This window comes from Rhyacophila brunnea, unplaced genomic scaffold, assembly GCF_057557595.1.
Source record: "Rhyacophila brunnea isolate RB1 unplaced genomic scaffold, BYU_Rbru_1.0 scaffold_4, whole genome shotgun sequence".
Classification (NCBI taxonomy): domain Eukaryota; kingdom Metazoa; phylum Arthropoda; class Insecta; order Trichoptera; family Rhyacophilidae; genus Rhyacophila; species Rhyacophila brunnea.
In genome coordinates, this window is record NW_028233068.1 from 7,818,201 (window position 1) to 7,844,797 (window position 26,597).

At 35.3% G+C, this 26,597-nt stretch overlaps 1 protein-coding gene across 1 annotated transcript; it reads right to left on the minus strand.

Moving 5' to 3' along the window:
• Positions 1-230: 230 nt before the first annotated feature.
• LOC147066782 (putative cytochrome P450 6a13) lies at positions 231-16,035 on the minus strand. The gene is made up of 9 exons (XM_085954182.1): positions 15,717-16,035; positions 14,430-14,559; positions 9,663-9,863; positions 8,399-8,586; positions 4,588-4,721; positions 3,695-3,789; positions 2,718-2,844; positions 1,919-2,185; positions 231-907 (listed from the first exon to the last, which is right to left on the minus strand). The coding sequence occupies exons 1-9, from the start codon at positions 15,893-15,895 to the stop codon at positions 735-737; spliced, it is 1,494 nt and encodes a 497-aa protein (XP_085810308.1). The 5' UTR covers positions 15,896-16,035; the 3' UTR covers positions 231-734.
• Positions 16,036-26,597: the final 10,562 nt, after the last annotated feature.

Below are 26,597 nucleotides of genomic sequence, written 5' to 3' on the forward strand. Positions count from 1 at the left end.
ATAAATGTATTGATTATAATATATGAGGCATAAACGTATGTGCCTTATTCAGGAAGTGAGGATGAACCGGATGAACTGAGAAAACTGGAAAAAAAAAATTATGGCTGACCATAGACATAGACTAAAATATATTATATTATTTTGGATCATCCAAATCAAAATGCTTGAAGAGCATAATAGAATAATGATGCAATAATAAATAGGAAATGAAAGTCATTGATCATTTTTTTAAATTATTTATTCAGTAAAAGTTGGCGTAATAGTTATTGCCCAATGTTCCATAATACATAGTACGTAAAAGTATTATAATTATTATCCATCGATTCTAAAAGCAAGGAAAACTGCTATCTACAGAAAAATTATATGAAACATAAGAAAGAAAATATGAGTAAGCGAAATTAATAAATATAATATGAATTCGTAACAATAAACTTAAGCTATTCAGTACATTCACAAAAATTAAATACTTCAACAAAAATAGATCAATCCCAATGGTTCTATCAAGTAAGTTAAGCACACAATAGCATCATAAAACAATACATTCATTCTATGACATGGTATCTCCAAGACTGCGAGATTACGAATACCATTAGTAAAAATCAATACAGACTATTATAGGTGGAATGTAAATTCAATGAATCCATGGAGAGTAGAAAGAAATCTTTTAACAAGGATTATATTGATAGCATGCCCGGAAGAGACATAATCTCTTTTGTAATTATTTAATTTCATTTTCAATTGGATCTCTCATGAAAAGTCAACCACACATTTCCAACAGGAGCTAGAACCAACATATTTGGGTCAATTTTCAAAGGTTTTGGAAGAGTTTTCGGTGAAACTCTGATTTCGAAGTTACGAATTATTCCTGCAATTCCAGCTTTCGTCTGAATCATTGCGAGACGACTCCCTAAAAAAGAAGTATGTGTTAATTAAATACAAAAATAATAAATCATATTCCAGTCACCCAATGGCGGTTTTATAAAGTAAGTGAAGCGGTTGCTTTGTATGGGTGTAAAAATCAATCAAAGCGTAAAATAATCAATCAAAATGTGAAAAGTCCTGCAAATATGACTATTGCTGTATTTGTAACATTTAATGGTGGTTTATCATATGCCTAGACAAAATATTACCAAGAAGGCCTTAAACCCGTCAGTTTGTCAGGTCTCCACGTAAGTAGGTACCGGATTTATTTTTTTAAATAATAAATATATCTTCCAAAAATATTGATGAAAATCTTCTTCTATACAGATAGATAGGAGTCTGATTATTAAATTAGATGCAAGCCATTTCACTCTGCATATTCATTTGAACTGAACAATACATAATATTATGTTTCAGATCAACGATGTTGAAAAAAAACCTTCTTCTATAGAGGTGGAGCCTAAATGTATGTAATTGAAACAAAAAAAAAGACCACTGGTTAGCTACAAATGACTTTCGATTGTAGGTTAATAATTATCTACAAAAAAAGTGTTTTTTTTTTAACGTTATTTTACATTCTCGGCCACATGATAGTCAAACAATTTTACGGCAATTTTTTCTAATTTCTTCTTATCATTAGTAAAGTTTAATGTTAACTACATAAAGTTACCCTTGTTTTACCAATTTTTTTAAAAACATACATACCTATAAATTTTAACATCACCATAAGCAAGATAAATGTACAACACACAATAAATTATAAAATATGAACAACAGTGTTGTTTGATATTAAACCCTCGAATTTGCAAAAGAAATTTGACTACTGTTGATATTTATTTGCCAATCCCGTGTGAAGGCTACATGGCTGTAATGTAAACTAAGTGCAAAAAAATGCACTGAACTATGCAGTTACATCTGTAGAAAGCTTTATTGAAGGTACTAGTTCAATTTCTTTGTGAAACTCAATGACATTGATTATCTGATGGTTGAGTTTTACCTATGCAAACTCGTGGTCCATCCCCAAATGGCATGTACACATATTTATGCCTTGAATTTTTTGCTTCTTCTGTAAACCGATTTGGGTCAAATCTCTCGGGGTCAGGGAAATATTTTGGGTCCATTTGCATGCCGTAGATTGGTATGTGTACAGGAGTTCCTACAGGGATTGTGACCGGCTTAGTTCCAGCACGTGGCGGGGGCAGTGTGTACTCCTTGTTTGAGATACGTTGGAGAGACAAGCCAGGTGGATAAAGTCTCAAAGTTTCTGTAAAATATTAAATATTATTGCTTCAAAACTTATTGTTTCACGTTTGTTTTAGTAGGATTCGATCCAAATACCTCTTTTATTTTGGCTTTCTTTATGTGATTATTTAGGACGAGATATTGTGCAGATACTTCATTGTCGGCCATTGTTGCTATATCGCGAGCCTAATACTACAAGGTTCTAAGTGTTCGTCCTTGAGAAAACAAACCCAACAATGAAGTACTATTAAGCTGCCTTATTGTTACTTTTGTTTCGCCAAGGACAAACACTTTGAACCTTGTAGTTCTCCACTCGCGATATCCCCAAGTCCGTCTACGCACAAAATACATAAGCCTCACTTGCCCGACACTGATGTCAAACCATACATTGCCCAGCAACTGGGCAATAGCTGCACCATTTTTTTGGTAATTGTATCGGCAATCTGCAATTTTTGATGCTCGTTTATGGGCCCCTTTAGATAAACAAACCTCAATAATTTAAATTGTGATCGCAAATTAAAATAAATGAATGACATTTACTTAGGTTTAGGTACCTGATAAGACCATGTCGAAATAAGGCAGGTGCATAAGGTCTTCATAAGATATATTTCCGCCATTGCTAGCCGCAGCTTTATCCAATTCTGTCCTCAATTTTTCTTGGATGTATGGATTATATGCCAACTGCAATGCAATTAATTGAAACATCAATTAACTCGACTGTATATCATCTTTCTATCTTATAAACGTCAAATCCAATACAACATATTTTTTCAAGAGACAGTAAAAACATTTTTCTTTGATTTATATTAAATATTGTATTCCTCTTGATGTCGAGGTTTTAGAGTTGTTGAATTGATAGTCATAGAAATATTTATATTTATAGGATGGTTTTATTTATTTATAACTTAGAAACGTCGGTCGCCAGTTATAGTATGTTTTAGTTATATTATAAAATAGAAACACTTCCGGTTATAGTATTTATTTTGAGTTCACATAGATTAACCAACAATAAGAGAGAATACTTCAAACGGTACACGAAAACAGATTAACAAGATAAGATGACTCGCTCGACCACATAACCAGATGAACTTGCCAAAGGATTAGTTCAGTTCAGGTAGGTATCACATTTGACAACTAGATACCACACCTATCACTAGAAACGAATCTCGATAGTGTAAGGTGCTTAGTCTTAAAATAGAGAACATGTATGATCAAAAGAGTCAGAGCTAGTCAGATAAAACTGACTGGCTGTAAGACTGTAAGGGATATTAATTACGGAGCCAACATAGAGTTAAATCCTAGTCCGTCTACATAGTGCTTCCGGCGTCCAGTCAATGGGTCGCGCCATCTATGGGTCTCTTTTCGAAATCACGCCGCTGTATGTTATATTAATTATATTGAAAAATGGAAGTATGCGTATTAGATAGGTAGGTATTGTTAGTGATTTTGTGTGCTCATAAAAATGACAATTGTTTATAACAAATTCTTTAAACAATGAATAATTCTAATAAATTATTTTCTGAAAGATTACCTCATACAGTGCCAACGAAAAAAGACCACTGCTGGTTTCCGTCCCCTCCAGTAAGAAACCAAACACCCGTCCCGCTACCTCGTATTCATAATCAGCTGAAAACATTTTAAAAAAATACTCCTAAGCAGGGTATAATAATATAATGTCTCCATAGAATGGAAGTTATTAATAGATTTTCTTACGAGGAATAGTTAGTAGCCAATTTCTGAACCCATCAGGTGACCCACTCTGAACACATTGAAACAATACTGATAAATTTTTGCCAGACCCAGGATTAAATTAGTATCTATGGCTGCAAAAATGAGTGGTCTATCAACTCGCCATTATAGCCCGTTTACACGTGCATGGATTTAATGTTGACAGTAAGTATTATCGCGGCCATAACAAGAAAATGTATAGGTAAACATGTATTATCCTGCAGTTGCAATCTTGCATGCATGAATCAAAAAAAATTGGAAGCTTCTGAATTTTCATCCGACAGTAGGGATTTTTTCGATCTGCGCCTGCGCAGTAGAACGATAGTGGCGAACCTGCCGGCAAAAAAACGAACTATACTCATTTTGAGGTTAACCGATTTATACTACCTGTCAAATAGTACTATAAAATGACAACATGGCGTCTCGCTCACTCTTAAAGAATGAATTGGAGAGACAGTCAGCACTTGTCAACAGTTATTGTCATCATAGTTTAAAATAAGCACGATTTCCGCCAGTAAATCCATGCACGTGAAACCCAAATTCTTTATTATTTACCTTTACAGGGCATGCACACGTTGACAGTGGATGGATGGGTACATACATCATGGAAGAAATTAAAAACCATGTAGGTACCCGGACACAGGCGTTCAGTTTAAAAGATGAAAATAAACATAATCAATATTAAGACTTTCTTACAGGGTTTGTCGTCTGTTTCCATTTGACTACTGTCATTATTTCCATCTCCCTTTAAAAATACGTTGTCTTTTTGGCATTTTAGAATCTCCCTGGTCATCACAATGAGTTCCTTTTCTTTTTGCTTGTCAACAAATCTGCAAAATAGATATTAGATTTTTTTTTTTACTTAGATACATATTGATCTATGACTTCTTCATTGTGTTGGGTTTTCAATAACTACAATGTGTCGCTGCAAAAGTTGGCGAAGGCAACACCATTTTCCTCGGAAATTGCAGCTTACTGGGCAAGCCTTGCATGAAAATAGGTGCTCCATGCTTTGCATTTCACCACATTCGCAGCTTTGGTTTTCGGAGAACCCCCACTTCACCATGTTGTCTCGGGTGCGCCCTACCATGGTTCTGAGTCTGTTTAGGGCTTTCCATGTACGGTACCCGAGACTGGTTCCGGGTGGAAGATGCTCTGCTGCTGGTTTTACCCAATCTTCGAGACCCACAGAGGCTAGCTTTCGCCTCCCATGCGGATAGTCTACCTTCTTCGGGTGGGACAGTCAGAGGTATAGTTTTCGGTAAGAGGTAAAGCTATACCTAAAGGCTATGACTAAATACGAGGGTGGGTCAATAATTCCTTAGAAAAAAGCATTAAAACAGGTTTTATTTTTGTATTTTTTTTTTATTTCTCAACATAATTTCCTTGGAGCTCAATACACTTGGTTAGACGTTTCTCAATTTTTTTTAAACCGTCAGAAAAATAAGTTTTCGGAAGGTCCTCAAAATAAGCATTTGTCCGATCGATGACTTCTTCATTTGAAAAAAAACGTTGTCCACTTAGCCATTTTTTTAAGTTTGGGAAAAGGAAAAAGTCACTGGGTGCTAAATCTGGCGAATACGGTGGGTGGTCGACCAATTCGAACTTCAATTCTTCAATTTTAGCCATTGATCGTAAACATGTGTGAACACGGGCATTGTCCTGATGAAAGAGGATTTTTTCCCTGTTTAAATGAGGCCGTTTTTCTTCAATTTTGTTTTTTAGCTGGTCCAATAAAGATGCATAATAATCCCCTGTTATTGTTTTTCCTTTTTCCAAATAGTCAACGAAAATAATTTCACGTGCATCCCAAAATACAGTAGCCATAACCTTACCAGCTGATTTTACGGTTTTCGCCTTCTTTGGACATGGTTTGGCTTCGCAATCCACTGCTTTGACTGTTCTTTCGTCTCGGGAGTATAGTGGTGTATCCATGTTTCATCTACAGTCACAAAGCGACGAAAAAATTCATCCGGATTGCGTTGCATGAGCGACAACAGGGCTTTAGAGGCCACCACCCTACTGCGTTTATTGTCGACTGTGAGCAAACGCGGCACCCATCTTGCAGAAATATTTTTCATGCCCAATTTGTCATGTAAAATAGAAATGACGCTACCTTTTGAGATCCCTGTAACCTCAATTATCTCACTCAACTTTAATCTTCGGTCACTTAACACCATATCGTGGATTTTATTGATCATTTCTGGTGTAGTCACCTCTACAGGACGTCCTGAGCGTGGTTCATCCTTTGTTGATGTACGACCACGTTTAAATTCATTTAACCAGTTATAAATAGTTGCAAGTGAAGGAGCAGATATGCCGTGAACTAAATCCAACTCATTTTTTATTTCCTTTGCTGTTAACCTTTTTATATTAAAATGTTTAATAACAACTCTAAACTCAATTTTCTCCATTTTCCATTTTTCCATTTTACACAAGAAATTTTTTTTTTTAAATGTACGAAAAACACACAACAACCCGACCAATCTGATTGAAACTTCGCAGCATACTGAATCGGTAGTGCCGCTGCATGAAAACAAACCGCTTGCAGTACTAGTCGCGCCACCTGTCGGCTTTTCTAAGGACTTATTGACCCACCCTCGTACCATAGAGATTATCACTATCATGCTGTTGCTTTAAGGAGGGTGCCTACTAGGAGATAACTACTCCACTAATGTGTTTTACAACACTGACAGTAATATGCCATGGCTAGGGTTCCCATATTTCACGATGATAAAAAGAGGACCTGGAAGAAAAGGGAGGAAAGAGACACTGCATAAGCAGTGGACCAATAGCCCCATGCCGTACGAGGTCTCCCGGTTAGCTCTCAGAATACAATATATATACACAGTGGCGGCTCGTCCATATGCACTGCGGAACTGCAGCACCCCCAAACAAATTGAGAAAAATGTAATATTATAATATACATAAATTTATGTATATTATATGAAAATATCAATATTAATTAAGCTCGCCCACCCACCGATACATCCAATAATTATCATACACCGCTGTACTTCAGTACCGTTTTGAAACGAATATGCTCGAATGGGCGAAGGGGGGGTACGGGGAGCGGGGCACGCAGCTGGTAGCTTGATTGGTACTGCCGGCCTGACAGTTTTACGCCGTTTCTGCGTTCATACGTGATCACACGCGACAGCGGAGGAGAGAAATATAGCTTTAATGATTCATTAACATTGTTAAAATTTATTTCTGCAAGCAATTTATGCAAAGTTCTTTATTTTAATTACTTATAATTAATAATTTATATTTAATTTTGATGTTAATATTAAATCATAATCCAAATAAACATTTTTTTTATTTTTAATCAACCGCGGCACCCCCAGAAATCTTATCCACGTGCCGCCAGTGTATATACGTGTGATTTTCTGAAGTTTCTGCAATGTATTTTGCTACTGTAATAATTACAGCGGCAAGGTTCAATTATTGAACCCGTGGCATGCCAATGATTGGTAAATCTCAATAAGTTACCCCGAAATGTAATAATTTTACAATCATGTATTCTCATAATCATATTTTTTATTAGCAAACAAGAATAAATATCGAGTAAATCTTGCTATTAAGCTATTATTCAGCTGAGACATGGTCTAAAAAGATTGTGACTACGCGACGTGCAGATTGTGCAAACGACGCGTGACGAACAAAACATAATTTGTCATAAAAATTCAACATACGTCCATTTTATGTTATGTTAATTGTTATATTCGTAGTATAATAATATATTCATTGACACGTTTCCTTTTTCGAGTAAATGCGTAACGTTTTTTAATCATCTTTACACTATTTAAGAATATATTCCTCCGATGCCATCACAAAACAAATTGACATGCTGACAGCTAGCTATCGCTCCGATTGGCAACGAGTGCGAAATTACGTCCCACCTATTGTTGAAAATTATTTGCCTTTTCACTGATGTATGCTCTTAAGAAATATAGTAAGGTACTAACTACCGCAATTCTTTCATAAAATAATATTATTTATTTTCGATTTTACAAAATAGGAGTATAAAATGTTCATAATGGAAAAAATGACATTACGCATTATTCGATAAAAAAAAAACCAGACACGGACATTGACTTCAAAAAAGAGCACTTGTCCTGGTAAAAGAGGACATCTGGGAACCCTAATGACGGCATTGTCTGAAAGGTTAACTTCGAAAGAATATTATTCTATATACGGCAGGTATTTTCCGATTTGTTGGCAGCCACCAAATTGGTCATCCGGTGAACTCAAAATAAATGCCACTAAAATGGGATCAAAGATTATTAATATCACCACCGGTTTTGGCAGTGCAAACAATAACACAAAGTGTAATTCAAAGTGACAAAACGAGACTGTCACACCACGCTTGGCTGGAATGACTTTGTGTGACATAAAAAATATACACATAATATACACGTCCTGTTTTACATTTATACAAAATTCAATTTTCTACTAATTTTAATGACGCAAATGACAGTATAGTTTTTAATATTTTTATTTTCACCTTATCCTTAAAAGTTTAGTCAACATGGGGAATCTGACGAATAGAGTGATGATTAATCCACCGATGTACGAGGAAACGAACATTGATCTTGACATTTTGGTGAAAGGATTGTCCGGATTTTCAAATGAATCGACCTCAATACCAAACACTGACGACACAATCACGTTTGTGAAAAAGGTTGAGCCCAACTGCAATCAAGAATAAAGTACACTAATAATAACACAGTTTTTAATATTATTATTAAATTTTCTTTTCATTTAATTCTCACAGTTATATTAAATTTCGCTATAATGGATAAGGCGGATGGATATCAAGCAGATATTATAAGAAAGCGCACACAGATTGCAAACAATGCGATGATACGTCTTACGACTCTATGGAAGGATCAGGGAATATCAATTGCCACAAAAATGATGCTTGTGCATACATTAGTGATCTCCATATTATTTTTGTACGGTGTCGAGTCATGGACCCTGAGGGCAAGGGAGCGGAAGGCAATTGATGCCTTCAAAATGTGGTGTTGGCGCCGAATGCTTCATATTTCTTGGACAGAGCACAGGACAAACCAGTTAATCATACAGAGACTACAGATAAGAAACAGCACTTAATATTATGTTTGAGACGTATTCTGTAGTTTTTTGGATGTATTGTTCGGCGTGGACCGGATAACCTGGAGAGACTGGTGGTTTTGGGTAGCCTCCAGGGAAGGCAAAGTAGAGGAAGTGTCGGTGTGCTGGAGCGACCAAGTGAAGTAGCTGACTGAGGGCAGCCTTCACTCTGTCCTGAGAGAAGCAGAGGATCGCGTGGGGTGGAAAGTCTTGGTCGCTCAAAAGATGACAGAATTTGTAGGTGGTCAAGGTCCTCAGCCATGAGGAAATGACCAAGAAGAAGAAAAAAAGGAAATAAAAAAATATTCTATAAGGATTTTTTTAATTAAGCGATTGGTGAGATAACGGCAAACCAGACATACTTAATTATGATTTCAATAACATTTGTATGTAATTACAATTTACAACTTTTCATGATTGAAAAACTTAAATACATAACAATTAAATGTATTTATTTCTGTCATTTCTTGGTAGATGGGCATAATAATAAAGCAATCACGCAGATTTTATTATATTTTTGAACAAAGGCTTTTGTTAACTTTTGACAGCTGTTTTGGTCGACAAACCTGTCTATAGAATCCTAAAAATTCAAAAAAGTGTTCTTTACAAAGATATTAAAATAAATAAGTAGAATGTAAACAAATATATTTACTTACCAATCTGGCCTCTATAGGCTCTTGAGATTGTCTCTTAATATGTGCCACCATCTTATCGCATCGAATGCAGATATTATCGTACATGGCTTTAATTTTGCTGGGCGTCAGACTGGCTGCCCACTGACTCCGCTTTGTCTTCCACACTGCGCCAATGTGACCGAATGGATTCTCCGACATGATGCGATCCAAGTGAGGATCAGCCTGGAATTTATTCAATAAATTTGTTTTTTGACCACTGCAGACATGGACCAACTTTTCTTTTTTTGTCACAGTTTTAAGATAAATATATAATTATAATGATAACAAATGGAACAATCCAGCCGCGTAACACTCAGTTGTTCATTAAATACATTATTATGCACTGCGGAACTGCAGCACCCCCATGCAAATTGAGAAAAATATAATATTATAATATATATAAATTTATGTATATTATATGAAAATATCAATATTATTAAAGCATGTATTAAGCTTGCCCGCGTACCGATACATCCAATAATTATCATACACCGCTGTACTAATATCAAAAAGTGACCATCTTTATGATTTTATGCAGTACCGTTTTCAATGGAATATGCTCGAGTGGACGAAGGAGGGGAGCGGGGCTCGCAGTTGGAAGCTTGATAGGTACTGCCGGTCCGACAGTATTTTGCCGTTTCTGTGTTCGCACATGAGCACGCGCGCGCGACAGCGATGAAAGAAATATAGCTTTAATGATTTATTAACATTGTTAAAATTTATTTCTGCAAGCAATTTATGCAAAGTTCTTTATTTTAATTATTAATATAATTAATAATTTATATTTAATTTTGATGTTGTCACCTCCGAAAGGGGGGGGGGGTGTAGGATGATGCGCTGGACCCCCCTGATGATGTAATGTCATGTCAAGTCACGGTGGTATCGTCTGCTTCTTCTTTCGAGGACATGTTTATGTTGATTGACAACGCGGAAGTACAGGCGAAAACAGGGCGTTTATTGTTCGGAATATAAATACAGTAAAGTACAGCGTACAAAATATTTAACAAAAAATATTTTAAAAAAAATAAATAAATTTGAATTGGCGGGAGACGCCGACGGATTTTTTCAAAGTAATCTCAAATCAGATATTCTAGGTGCTAGGTACATTGTATGGCTGGGAACTTTGCTTTCAATATTTATGTAGGTAAGTGTACGAATTTAATACCTATTGGTCAAAATTGGATGAAGGCTAATGTAGGTAATAATATTAAAAAATGATATTAATAATTACTATTTGCTTACGGGCTAGAAATTTGCCTCGCAGTCGATCTGTTCATGTTTGCATGAATCAGCCCAATGATGATCAGGCCTCATGGCCTTGGATCCTCTGAGGATGCCATGGTTTAGGCGGTATCAATGTTAATGGTAAAATATAATCCAAATTAACATTTTTTTTATTGTTAATCAACTGCAGCACCCCCAGATATCGTATACATGGGCCGCCACTGCTTATAATACTATAGATACCCACGATAACCGCACGGCTTAGGCGTCGTGGGTCCCATGTTCAAATCCTGGGTCTGGCAAGTACACATATTGTTCTTCATTTGTTTATGAGTCAGAGTATGGACCTAATGGGTTGAGCAAGTGGCTGACATCCATTTCTCATAAAAACAAAATCTGTTAATACGAACCTCCATATTGTGGAGGCCCATATGATCTTAATAGGATCGGACATGGTCGGGGGAATATTATAATCCTTTTTAAATGTAAAAGAAATAGTGGCGTAGCTATCTACATTATTATTTAAAAATATCAAGCATATTACAACATTTAGGTCCAAATTAGTACGATATATCCGTAACATGAAAGCAAGGAAGAAGAAACTATTGTTAAATCAGTAAAAAATGGTTTTTTTCTGTTAGGTGCATGTTCAAACACGTGCGTTAACATGATCTTACTCCCTACTTCAGTTATCGTTTATCAATTTATGGCTACAGCGGTATGTTGTAGCTTAACCACTGGGAAATGCTAATAGAAATGAAGTATTTCAAAAAATTACTACCTTATTCTTAGGTCAATAATAATAAAATTATAAAATAATCATTATTCGTAGGATGTTTATCACATTTGAATGGTCAGAGACATAGCTTATAATCAGTATCTTTAGAATTATCTTCAAATGTGTTAACCGTGCCCATTTTTTCAATAATAAAATGCCTAATTCTTATCAAATTTGGGATCACAGAGATTATTAAATATAATTTTTATCGTAAATATCTCACTATAATATAATGTTAACATTAATTTTACTAATGGTTTTATAAATGCGTTTAAAAATTAAAAAAAATATTAATACCACTGCACATTAGAGGTGGGAAAACTGGTTGACTTTGAAGACTAAGTATACTTACTACCACTATTTAAAAATAATTAGTATCGAAACTTGTTCCAAAATACTTACTAGTATTTGGAATACTATATAGAGCGTTTGGCTTGCGTATGCGACAAAAGTTTCATACTCAACTGGAGCTAAAACCAACTCCATATTAGTATTTGAAATACGAATCGACTCAGGGAACTCAGACTACTCAGTGTATCGGCTTCAATAGAATCGCTAAAAATACGCTGAGCTCCGCTTATTGAAAAGTCCCATTTATTATAAAATTTAAAACACATTTTAAATTGTTGTGAGTTGTTTTTCTGTTAGGTTACAATATTCTTGTTAACAAAAATGAATAACAGTGATTTTTTTTAATTTGCGACATTTTCACTGTGCTGCGACACAAAATTTATGACCTCTTATTCATACATTCGAACGCAATAGACTAATAAATTAAAATATACCAAGTGCTATCTCGTTCGCGTGCATTTAATGTCAATAGTGTTGAAAGTCTACCAACTGGCGAGTGCACAGAACAGCGACTCGCGATGATATCATCACAAGTTTTTTAGAATAAGTTTATTGGGTCACACATACTGAGTATGGGTAGTTTCATCCGAAACTTGAGTACACAAACTGGTGACAGTATTTCAAACTCACCTCTACTGCACATGGATGTACTGAAATATGAATATATTCTAAAACATTAGATCGAGAGATTTAAAAGAATACTATATATAATAATTATGTAATAAAAATACTTTATGAAGTCATCAAATGTTTCATAAAGGCTTCAAAATCATATAAATAGTTTATCTACAACGTTTAAGGAATGTTCAGGCTAATGCTTTGAAAATACCATAAAAGCTCCATTTTGACCTACGTTGGGCATGTGGGGCATTAAGTAAGATTGTTTGAAAAATACGAGTATTACAACTTATAAAAATAGAATCTTGATATACGAGTTTGTGATTTTTGTCAATATCTCAGTAACTATAAATAAATACCACATATGAGTTGACACCTTAATAGCTCAAAATTGGCTATAAAGTAAGTAAAAAAACCCAATATCGTAAAATTTGAAGTTACGAGGTTTTCATATCTTAACGACGATATACCTTTAGAATAATTATCCCTTTTGTTTGTAAACGAATGTGACACTCAATGTGCATTTATAATTTATGATAGATAAATGAAATCTGACGAATATTTATAAATTATATATATTTACTGGATAATGTTATTGATTTTGAAAATAATAACATTTTAATTAGATCTATAATATTGATGATTCTAGAAATAGCTGAAATATGAAGATGTGCGATGTGTATCTTCTTCTTATTGTGCCATCCCCTAGTGGAGGTCGGCCACCATCAAGGCGATCTTATCTTTGTCGTCTGCTACCCGGAACAGTTCAGTGGAGCTGTACTCGTACCAATCACGGAGGTTCTTAAGCCACAAAATGCGGCGCCGTCCTCTGCTACGCTTCCCATTGATCTTTCCTTGAATGACAAGTTGGGGAATGCTGTATTTTTGTCCTCTCATAATGTGGCCGAGGTACTGTAGTTTCCTGGTTTTGATACTACGTAGAACTTCTCGGTCCTTCCGTATTCGATTGAGAACTTCAACATTTGTCACCCGGTCAGTCCAAGTAATTTTGAGGATGCGTCTATACAACCACATCTCGAAAGCTTCAAGTCTCTGTGACATCTTTTGGTTTAGCGTCCATACTTCCATACCATAGAAAAGAATTGAGAGAACATAACAACGTACCATACGCAGTCTCAGACCTAGGTTAAGATCTCGATTGCTAATGATGCGTCTCATTTTGAGAAAGGCGCTCCTTACGATCTCAATTCTAGTTTTTATTTCCTGAGACTGGTCCCATTTCTCATTGACCCATGTACCTATATATTTATAATAGGTCACACGTTCGATTGGTTCGCTGTTAATAACAAAATTTGTGTTGGTGTCTGGTGTCGCTATTTTTGATACTAGTAATAGTTTTGTTGTCTTGAGGTTCATTTTTAAACCATAAGAATTACTGACCTCATTAACCTTTTCTACCAGTTGATGTAAACAATTTAAACTATCAGCAATCGGCACAGTATCATCAGCATATTGTATATTGTTAATATGTTTGCCGTTAACCATAATACCCACCGATTCACCTTGTAAGGCTTCCTTGAAAATAGCTTCTGAGTACATGTGTATAATTAACTGAAATATTTGGAGTTTAATGGGCTGGGTAACTTAAGGTGACATTACAGTAACGGAAGTGTTAAATAATAATTGTGTTCATCACTTCTCAAATTTTATTGTTATTATAGTAGGCACCAGTTGAAAAGAAGAATACCCTCTATGTGTTACAGCCCTTGCTTAAAATAAAATTGGTTGGTAATATAGCTAATGAAAATAATGATCACCTCGAATCCAGTGCTCTGGAAGCTATTGAAATCCTTAACGATGATGTCTTTGGCTATATCTGGATCCCTCACTAGAAGATTTGGCACTCTGAAGTTGAAATACCCCACATATGGACACCCATCAAACTTTCTGTTGAAATATTAATGGCAAAAATTAATAGGTACCTACTTAATATAGCAATTAATAATAAAAGGTTAATTAATATTTTTGCTACATACTAAAGCAAATGGACCTCCATGGAGTGGAGGTTATCTCAGCAGACTTAAGTGGAGTTTTTGCTTATGCGATGTTTGCAACAACATCCATTTTTTCAAGGCATTCAGATGTGATGATTCCATGTGATCATCGCACAAGTAAAATCACATCATTACTTTTCTTAGAAGTAATGGTAAATGATTAGCCATTAGCCATTAGCCAAAGTGATTGGGTTCTTGTTTTGGATCAAACATACATTGAAATTGAGCCTTCCGTTAAATTCCACCGCAAATCCATTGTGGGCACTTATCATAATACATAATACCTAAATAAGTATCCATAATATAAATATGGGATCATTCACTTATGAAGCGGTAGGTTGTAGGCTCAAGTCATCTGGCATATCTATTATTAAATGATTATGAAATAGTTATTTTATAGAACCTTACGAAGACAGAATAACTGTATTTACAAAAATAAGGAGATAAAAAAGCGGGCCATGCTGCTTCATGTCATATCTAGTCAAAGATGTGTCATTTGATCTAATTTGATCAAATACTACAGTAGCCTTAAGAGAGTCTTAGGGCCTTTACATATTTGAATTTTTTAGAAGAATAACAAGCGGCCGTCGCAAACACTGGCTTCCTATTTACATACATGTAGATGTGAAACATATAGTGGCTCCATTTTTCCGGGCTCATGCATATGTCGGTCGTTTTTTAAGGCGTTTTAGGCACTTCTACAAAATTTCAATGCCTACGTAAAAACTGGTCATTCTTTTCTTAAAGCCAATCGGATTCCAACGTCATGGAATACCCACGTGCAGGATATGACCGTGGAAAATACAAGACGACTGTCAAACAATAATTATTCTTGGAAATGACACTGCGAATTTTTAGACAGTAGCCTCAAAACCCAAATTCCCGTGTGTGCCCCGACCAGTGTGCTCTGCCATATTTGATTACGTTGTATTTTCGTTGATTCACCATGCCACTTGCAAAATTTTCGCATGCGCGCCCCCACGCTGCTTTGTGTGTAGTCTATGCCTAAGAAGTGGATAAAGGATTAAGTTAAGTAATTACTAGACTTACTTGTACATGTCAGCTGCAATAACTCCATCGTGTCTGTTACGGCTCAAAATATCTTTAAAATTTCCCAGAAAGAATGTCGGTTTATCGAAAGCCACACCGAGCTTTTCCCAAAATCCATCGTTCCACGTTACATAAATGTAGAAGAGAAACAGGAATAACAGAATTAAGAACACAATCATTTTGGAAACTCGTAGCGCTCTTGGGATTATGAAACGGTTTTAAAAGGCTAGGTTTATTATTAACAATATTGCCATGAGTATAATATCTAACGGTTACCAAATGACAAATGAAGAGTGCTTGTGTACATTTTGCTTGTGACCTAGGACTTCAATCATAATAACAATAACAAAATCAAGACAATGGGTGGAGTTTAGTTTTCAATGATAATATAATCAGATAAAATTCTAGATAGATAGATAAATGTCATATTATATTATTTAAAATAACATAAAAATATTATTTTTATCATTTGTTTTTTATGACTATTATTATTTAATATTTTTACCTGTGATAACTTTTTATCTAATAATAATCTATTCTATCTTTACTACTTTTATTATAATGAGCATTAACTATTTCTTTTATTCAACTAATATTTATTTAAGAATATACCAATCTAATTATTGAACATACATAATTTTGAAAAACACTTTCTAAGAAAATATAATATTATAATCAAAAGAAAAAATCTTTTTTTGAAGAAAGTAAGCCACCCCAGCAGGGAATCGAACCCTGCATCTCCCGGGTTAACGCCCCATCCGCCCATTACCTCTATGCTACGCGGTGACATACTAATTGTGACAAATTTTAACTATTGGCCACTTTTAATACCCACTCATCAGCACTCTTCTAAATCAAGCTACTTTGGCAATCGATTTTTGTTTATTAAATCAAAGTAGATACCTATTACTTCAATTACTAACCGACGTCGTGGATTTCTCCAATATTTTTTTATGATGTAACTTACTTGAATAATTTATAATTAACTATTTCTTTTATTCAACGAATAATTCGCAAGATTTAAGAATGTACCATTCTAATTATTGAACATACATAATTTTTAAAAACACTTTCTGAGAAAATATATTATAACCAATAGAAAAAATCTTTTTCGAGCCCTGCATCTCCCTTTTCTATTGGTTATAATATATTTTCTCAGAAAGTGTTTTTCAAAATTATGTATGTTCAATAATGAGCATTGTTTATGATGTGCTAAGCTTTGAATTATTTTTATTATAATTTGTATGGTCATCAAGAGCATGTTTACAATTTTCCAAATTGGCATAGATATTATCTTCTACCGTGTCACCACAGTTCACCATGAGCTGTATTGGAAACCGATGGCATTGAGATCAAATTCATGTCTTAATAAAATACTTTATTGAAAGACAGAAGAAAATTGGTAGATAAGTCAATTGGAAATACAATCATATTTTATATATCGTATATATATATACGATATGATAATAATGACAGTGTTGTAATCAGATATTTCATATCAATCAATGTCAAATTAATACTCTTATTGAAACTAATAAAATTGGAGCATTACTCTCTGTCAGTGGTGAGGGGTGGAGGTGGGCTGTTAAGATTCGCTATTATAGTGCACACTAAACTTTGTCATTCATACTTATTTGTTTTCATTGAACTAAGAATACAATTTGCAGATGGTGCTGGTTAGTTTTTAAAAATCAATTACAGCCTGCTTAAACTAATGACATTATTAATGGACAATGCACTCAATACAGTAGCTAGCAAGTAAATTCATGCACATGTATAGGTAGACGTCACGGAATATCTATTATGCAATATTACGCATTGGGAATTTATAGCAATATGTCCTTTATTGTAATGGCATTAGAACAGTGTTTCTAGTGTCAATGTTCATTTGAGCGAACCGTTCGAACCGAACCATTTGGCAGACCCGACAAAAAGCATCGGGAATTTATAGCAATATCACCTTTATTGTAATGGCGTTAGAACAGATTATGCCATTCGGCAGACCCAACAAAAAAGTGAGTGTCATTTTTTTTTTCCAGATGCTTCGTCCATATTAATGTCATTGGCTTAAACTAAACCATAATTGTTTAGGTATGCTATGGGTGATCCAACAAAATAGTACACACTTTTTCAGTCAATCTTATTTTGTTTTCGTTGAATTAAGAATACATATACAGATGGTGTTGGTTGACCTGTCTAACCAAACCATAATAAATAAAAAATATTTTTCCATCTATAAAATATCTAAAATTATGCTTTTAGGCACACATTGTAGTATGAGTTCAATGAAAGTAAATACGTATACTTAACTGTCTATGTTCAGTGTGCACTATTTACGACGGAACTTAACAGTTTTCCTCAACCCTTCGCCACTGCTGTCTGTAATGCTCCACGAGCAACGCGTCATTGCTTGATCTCAATGCTATACGGCCATCTCTTCCGGTAAAAAAGTTCACGGTGAACTGTAATATGCCGAAATATAACAGGTATTTAGTCCACCCTAGAGAATTGTATCATTAGTGTTTCATACATTTAAGCACATGTAGGTAGGTATGTATATATGCAGATATCATAAACATTTTATTTTAAACATTCATGTTTTAGTATATTATGTAATGTAATTTCTATTTTCGCAATATGTTGGCGAGTCATTAAAAATGTCTTACACCTTTCTTATAGTTATGATTTCTGAAAAAAGTATTTTGAAATGTTGCTTGTATACTAACAATATTGGACACCGGAGCGATTGAACCAGCGATCCAATTTTTCAAATATAGGCACTTTACTAACTAGGCCACTGTGGGTGGGTTGGTTTTTTTATAAGGAACAATTCGTCGCTAGGATTGATTTGTCGAATATCCGTTTTTGTCAAAATCGACCTTTTAATGCAGAATGTTTTTTTGTATCTAAATGGACTAGAACCATCCTTTTCTGTAAATTACTTTGTAATGGTAATGAATACATCATTCATATGCTGTAAAAATAACAATTTAAATATCTCCATGTATTTAAATATAGGTGATTATGAAATTTGTTTTTCGTCTCATGAACATTTGGTCTATTCGACAAACCAATCCTACAGCGACGAATTGTTAACTTAAGCGGCTCTCGTGGTGCAGTGCGTGAGATACTGGCCTTTCATCCAGGATTTCTGAGTTCAATTCAAGTCATAATATATTTTTATGATTTTCTCAAAGCCTGGATATTTGTGTATTTGTTTCACTTCTATTACAATATACACTACTGTCATTGGACCTCTTGGCCTATTGTGGTGTTATAAAGAATATATAATATACTTTATACTTAATATATTTTAACTTGAACAGGATCAAGCACACATTGAAAAAACACCATAAATTTTTGCCAGCAGTGGGATTGTACCGGATCGATTCAGTACTTCAGAGATAGGCACTATTCCAAGTAGGCCACAATGGGTGGGTTGTCAATATAAATAATTTTATTAAGTGTACCTATATGCAAATTTAATATTTTAAGTTAAAAATATTTAATTTTGCATGCTACTATTATGGTTGACTACTACTGAAATGATACAATAGGTAATTGAAGCGCACTTAACTGCCGGGGATACGTTGCTCTATTGAGATCAATTGATTGGAACTTTTATTTGTATTTAAGTTTTCATTTAAGGGGGACAAGTGATTTATTATCTTGTATATTGCGGCAACACGTGTTTCATTGTTGTCTATGGTGGGAAGAGTGCTGATAAACCAGAGTAATAGCGACAACAATTAACACAATTTATGACAGTTAATGCCTAGTCTTTCAAGTTGACATATCAACGTAGCAGTGGCGAAGAGTGGAGGTAGACTGAGGATATCCGACATAAATAATGCATACTAAACTTTACCAGTCCCACTTATTTTTTTTTCATTGAACACAGAATTCTAATTGAAGATGATGGTGGTTAGTTTCTATAATTCAATTAAACCCTGCCTAAACCAAACCATAATAGACAAAAAATATTATTTTATCTAAGTATCTAAAATTATGTTTACTTATAGATGAAAGAATACTTTTTTATCTTTTATCTATTATGGTTTAGTTTATGCAGGGTTTAATTGAATTTTAAAAACGAACCAATACCATCTGCAATTTGTATTCTAAGATCAATGAAAACAAAATAAGTATAACTGACAAAGTTTAGTGTAGACTATTTATGTTGGATCTCCACAGCCTACCACCACCCTTCGTCACTGTGAGATAATATACCTATTGATTTAGGAAAAAATCAATTGATAAGATATATTATTTTCAGGAACTACCACAAGAATTTTAATTTGTGTATCATATTAGTGTTTCATTATGTAATGTAATATATTGATACCTATATTTTGGGCATGTTTTTTTAAAACATGCCTGAAAAAAATAAGACACCTGATGGGACTTAAATATACAGGATCAATAATCAATTTGTACCATGAATTGAAAGTTTACACAATAAAAAAAACTTTATGTGGATGTTCTATATGTATACTTATCTTTTCTTCTTTCTTTCGACTATGTCCGATCCTAATAAGATCATATGGGCCTCCACAGAGTGGAGGTTTGTATTAACAGATTTTTTATTTTTGCGAGAAATGGATGTCAGCCACTTGCTCAACCTATTAGGTCCACACCCTGACTCATACACAAATTGAAAAACAATATGTGTACTTGCTAGACCCAGGATTCGAACCTGGGACCCTCGACGCTATAGATTGGCGCTTAAGCCATGCGGCCATCGTAGGTGGTGTATATACTTATCAGATGACCTTAAATTTTTTTTCTAGCATAGGCACATATATTTATATAATAGTCACATAATCCATTGTTAACTTCTTTTATTTTGTTAACTGTCAATTCATGGTGGAACTGCATTGTATTGTTGTTTTTATTTAATAAAACGCAATTTTTTGTAGTACTTATTCCACTTATTAAAAGTGGAATAAGTACTACAAAAAATTGCGTTTTATTAAATAAAAAGAACAATACCATTGTTAACTCTAAGGCTGGCCGCGCACTAGGCAGCCAGGCTGCGGAAGTCTGGCTGTAGTAGCCAACATGATCTACGTTGATACCGCCTAAACCATGGCATCCTCAGAGGATCCAAGGCCACGAGGCCTGAATCATCATTGGGCTGATTCATGCAAACATGAACAGATCGACTGCGAGGCAAATTTCTAGCCCGTAAGCAAATAGTAATTATTAATATCATTTTTTTAATATTATTACCTACATTTCATCCAATTTTGACCAATATTGGAAGCAAAGTTCCCAGCCATACAATGTACCTAGCACCTAGAATATCTGATTTGAGATTACTTTGAAAAAATATGTATTTGTACCTAGTTCAAATATTTCAAAATATGTAGCTAACAAGCAAAGAAATGCAGAAGGTAGTAATAATTCCAAGACATTCACAGCCCCTTTCCAAAGCATGTACCTAGAAAAGGTCTGAAATATGAGACCTGAGGTACCTACTTACAAGCCAGGTACATATGCCAGAGGCTGTTTTTGTCATTTTTCAGAGATAGAATAATTGTGAATTGTTTGTTGGGTATTATTACTACCTACTCTGCCCTACCAGCCCCTATTAGGGCCATTCGGTTTTTGGTCTCTCAGGACGCCGGCTGCGCTCGCCGGCGTCCGCCGCCATTTTAAATTTATTTATTTTTTTTTAAATATTTTTGTTAAATATTTGTACGCTGTACTTTACTGTATTTATATTCCGAACAATAAACGCCCTGTTTTCGCCTGTACTTCCGCATTGTCAATCAACATAAACATGTCCCCGAAAGAAGAAGCAGACGATACCACCGTGACTGACATTACATCATCATCATGGGGTCCAGAGCATTCCTACCTACCCCCCCCCCCCCCCCTTTCGGACGTGACAATGGCCCCCAAGGCGTGGGGCATACGCCTTCTGATCGTGATCGTCTACGATTAGGAGGTAGGCGGAATTTTTTTCGCCCGAATCCAAGCCCTGAGAAGCGATTGATTGACAACCGGAAGAGAGAGCAGCGTGTGGAATTGTGTGAAACAGTACAGCGTCCAGAGGCTCGACCTCTGGTGGCGCTCAACTTGCAAGCAAGCAGAATCATCAAGCCTTCAAGATGCCGCCTGTCATGGATCCACCGCAGTTGGGAAACTATCGCGCATCATCAGTAATCACGCACGAGGATGCTGCCGAATAACAGCACGCCAGACCATTTCAAAACCAAGGACTCTCGATGTTTCCCCGACCAGCTGTATCATCAGTCGACCCTGGCCCACAGATGGATACGTCGAGGAAGTTCCTGGCTCTAACTGTCTGCGAGCCTTGGAATCAGCCCTGGCCCAGACACGGGACACCAAAGTGCGTAGTCGACGCCACCGGCGCGTCATCTACCACACTTCGGAAGAGCCAAGCTGCCTTCTTCAGCAGAGAAAAGCAGCCTCCAGCAGCAAAGCGAGCAGCCTAGCAGCATCCTCAACCAGCCGTAGCATAGCGTCATAGGTTAGGTAGTTTCAAATAGTGTTTGTGTTTGAATGTGGTGTAAAGTCAGTTTAAATATACAACATTTTAGCGTCAGTTTATACCTAGTAACCTAAGCCTGTGTAAAAAAAACTTTAGCCTGTGTGATTACGTGTTAGCATAGTTTTTTTTCATGTAAAATTGCCTGTCAGTGTGTGTAACTGGAGGCATGGCAAGCAAGCAATCAAAAAGTGGTCGCGTGGTATGCATCTAGGTGAAGTGTCGTTCGATCTTCGGACCGGCGTTAAGAGAGGCTGGGCGCGATGCCCTCCTCTCTCAGCATCCTTACGGTGGGTCCGGAAAACTGTGGAACCACTGACCGCGAGGCGTCGAAGTGCTGTATTCCCAGTTTGACCGGCCACCGACGGTTCGGAGGGGCTTCGATCCTTTAACGCAGGAGTTGCAACCACCAACATATCAAGCCGCCGCATTGTCCAGTTACACACGCTAAAAACTTTGTATCGTGGTCGATCTTAATCGGCCCAATTACGGTTCAGGGCCTTTCCCAGAGAGGTCGCTTGATACCGCCTAAACCATGGCATCCTCAGAGAATCCAAGGCCACGAGGCCTGAATCATCATTGGGCTGATTCATGCAAACATGAACAGATCGACTGCGAGGCAAATTTCTAGCCCGTAAGCAAATAGTAATTATTAATATCATTTTTTTAATATTATTACCTACATTTCATCCAATTTTGACCAATATTGGAAGCAAAGTTCCCAGCCATACAATGTACCTAGCACCTAGAATATCTGATTTGAGATTACTTTGAAAAAATATGTATTTGTACCTAGTTCAAATATTTCAAAATATGTAGCTAACAAGCAAAGAAATGCAGAAGGTAGTAATAATTCCAAGAAATTCACAGCCCCTTTCCAAAGCATGTACCTAGAAAAGGTCTGAAATATGAGACCTGAGGTACCTACTTACAAGCCAGGTACATATGCCAGAGGCTGTTTTTGTCATTTTTCAGAGATAGAATAATTGTGAATTGTTTGTTGGGTATTATTACTACCTACTCTGTCCTACCAGCCCCTATTAGGGTCATTCGGTTTTTGGTCTCTCAAGACGCCGGCCGCGCTCGCCGGCGTCCGCCGCCATTTTAAATTTATTTATTTTTTTTAAAATATTTTTGTTAACTTTACTGTATTTATATTCCGAACAATAAACGCCCTGTTTTCACCTGTACTTCCGCGTTGTCAATCAACATAAACATGTCCCCGAAAGAAGAAGCAGACGATACCACCGTGACTGACATTACATCATCATCAGGGGGGTCCAGAGCACTCCTACCTACCCCCCCCCCCCCTTTCGGAGGTGACAACGTATTCGTATTAAAATGCACTAGGCAGCCAATTAGCGTTGGCTAATTGTGGCTGCTGCAGCCAGGCTTCCGCAGCAAGGCTAAATACCTAAATTATCGACTAACCAACTTTTAGCAACAACCCCTCGATATATAATTCCATATTGTACTTGAAGTTAATGAAAACCAATGAACCTATGTCCGTGCCTGGATGAAAAACCTGCGTCCAAAGATGAGAGCAGAATAAAATTTATAACTAAGCAAGCATACAAGACCATGGCAATACCTACTCCTAGATTTGAGCTATTGACTCAACAAGCCATTAATTATTATTTAATTACAGCCGTAGTCTATCTATCTAATTAATTGTTTTATCATATTTTTACAGTTTACAGCAGTGCTTCGCAACCGGTGTGCCGTGAGACAATGCTAGGTGTGCCGCGGTGCAAAAGCCAAATTTGCGCAGATGGATGATAATATATTTGAGCACCTGCATGAACTTAAAAACAATGCAAGGTCAGAATGAAAATATATTGATGTGCTCTGATAAATTAGCAGAATTCAAAAATAAATTCCAACTTTGGCAGAAGGATCTCTACAAATGTTCCAAAGGAACTACTAGACCACCATTGAAAACAAGCAATCAATTTTGGATCCGTCTCAAAAACATTTAACTTTGCAGCAAAAGAAATTTCATCAGTACTTTCATAGAATCAATGCGACTGGATACGAAACCCTTTTGCAACCAATGCCGAAAATTCTATAGAAGCGCTTTTCCTATAAATTCAAGAGGAATTTGTTGAATTGATAAATGACGGGATGTTAAAACTGAACTTCGCCGATATTCCATTGGTTATTTTCTGAATTTTGGTTAATAAAAAATATCCTCGGATTTCCGACAAAACTATCGCAGTTCAGCTCCCATTTTCGAGTAAAAAAAGGCGCTATTTTACTACGCTAGTATTAATATTTTAAGACATCTTATTGTGGGATACAATTTATTATTAATGTGTAAATACTCAACAAATAATTATTCCTAACCTGGGGTCCCCCTTCAGGATCTGGGGTTCATGTTTTGGTGTATAAATTGTTTTACGTGCGATGTGCCGCAGAATTCTGGGAAGACCTTTGGTGTGCCGTGGGTGGGAAAAGGTTGCGGAGCACTGGTTTACGTACAGAATTTATCTTTTTGTACTAATATTCAAAAGGTCAAGATTTATATTCTTATCAATAAAATATTTTTGACAACAACTCTGTATGACATTCCACATACATTGAAAAGTATTCAGTATAAGTTTGTTATAAAGAAAACTCCCTACCTCATAATGATAGTTTCTTATTGTTGTTTATCTTCAACTTTTTAAGTGTGCGTCAGTGTTGCCATCTTTTTGTCATCGAATAGTACACGGTCCAAGGAATTATAGTATTTCAGCAAAAATTATATTATATAAATACGCTTTGTCATTTGTTGAAAATGTATGTTTTTTGTTACTCACAAAAAAATGGAGAATTTAACCAAAAATGTTTACCGACGAATTTAAGAAATTCCATATTAAAGTCATAGGCTTTTTTAAATCTATCGACCAACTTTTTTTCTCGGCTAGCCAAATTTTCTTCTATTATGAAATTATAGTACTTCGTACCAATTTATAGAACGGAAATATCGACATTTTTGTACTTTTGGCTTATTTTTTCTGATATTTAAAATTATTGTATTTTGGGCATACTATACCTTTTAATATCGTACATGTTATACGGACCAAAATTATAGTACAAATAAATACTATAATTATTATAATACAGTTGGCAATACTGGTGTATGGGTTTTATGACACTCTCTTTCAAATATTGATGTATCGTATGGACGAAGCATATGAAAAATAAAACGACACCAAACTAACCAAGCCGCGTACACTTTAGTCTGCCAGAATCTCATACAAATATTATTCTTTCATAATAAAAAAAATAAATACAGATGGATTTGACAGAAAAATTAACTCTACCTGCATTGTAATAATGGTGAATACCCAAACTGAATTAAATTATATACCTTATTGTACAGACGTTCATCTTATAAATATATAATATTATATGATAATGTAAACCTACTCAAAGCTGGACTCTTACTACATTGAAATAAGAGATATTTTTACAGATGTTGGTTAGCTGATGCCTATAACGTTTTCTGGAAAAAGTACCCATTTTACAACGTTTTTATTAGCTCGTATTCTTGTTTGTCCGGTGGTTGTTTGTCCAGTACAAATCTTGCAATCGATTTTTAACTAACTTCCCGACTAGCTAGACATTTGAAACTTTTAGAATATATCAGAACACGGTGCCAATGCATTCCTTTAATACTTTTAGCCATCTTTAAGCAGAATTGAATTCATTTTCAGTTAATTCTGTCTTGTATGGAAAGTTTTTTCAAAAAAATCCGTAAAAAGTAAAAGACTATTATTGGTTGCTAAGGGGGTGGTCCTAGCAACTAAATTATTAATATATACATGCGTTACTATGGAAATTAAAAATGAAATGTCAAAATGACATTTCAGTACCTATTCGGTATTTGTTTGTTTGTTTTTTATTTACTTCATATCAAGTACAAGTTTGAGCATAATAATTCAACAGAAAATTTAAAAACGTTATATTTAAAAAGCTCTTTTTATCTTGTAATTATTTTAATTAGATTTGTATGTAATTATGTGTGGGTGCCAACTGTCAATGCTTCGAATATCCATCCAGTATGGATATACCTTTGACTGGCAAACATGGATGATTATGTCTGTACTTTCTTTGTAATCTTAGGTCCGATATTGCTGAAAATGAGTTAAGAACAGATTTTGTACCTAAATTATTATAACATTCATAACCCTCAGACCCAATTCACACTTTAAGTACCTATATTCATAACACAAACCAAAAATGGAAAAAAAAACCTGGATACAGATATTTTAATAATTAATAATGTAATTATTATTGTTTTGTTAAGTAGATAAATGTATATCGATCAATGAAGCGACCTCGTGCGAAGCTGGGTACCTAATTGTGTTAGATTTTTA

What these genes read in the sequence shown, in the direction of transcription:
- LOC147066782 (XM_085954182.1), bottom strand. Translation starts at nt 15,895, where the DNA reads ATGATTGTGTTCTTAATTCTGTTATTCCTGTTTCTCTTCTACATTTAT. An exon ending in ATTGCAGCTGACATGTACAA is followed by an intron (nt 14,560 to 15,716) that starts GTAAGTCTAGTA and finishes ATATTTCAACAG; the next exon opens with AAAGTTTGATGGGTGTCCAT. An exon ending in TCCAGAGCACTGGATTCGAG is followed by an intron (nt 9,864 to 14,429) that starts GTGATCATTATT and finishes AATAAATTCCAG; the next exon opens with GCTGATCCTCACTTGGATCG.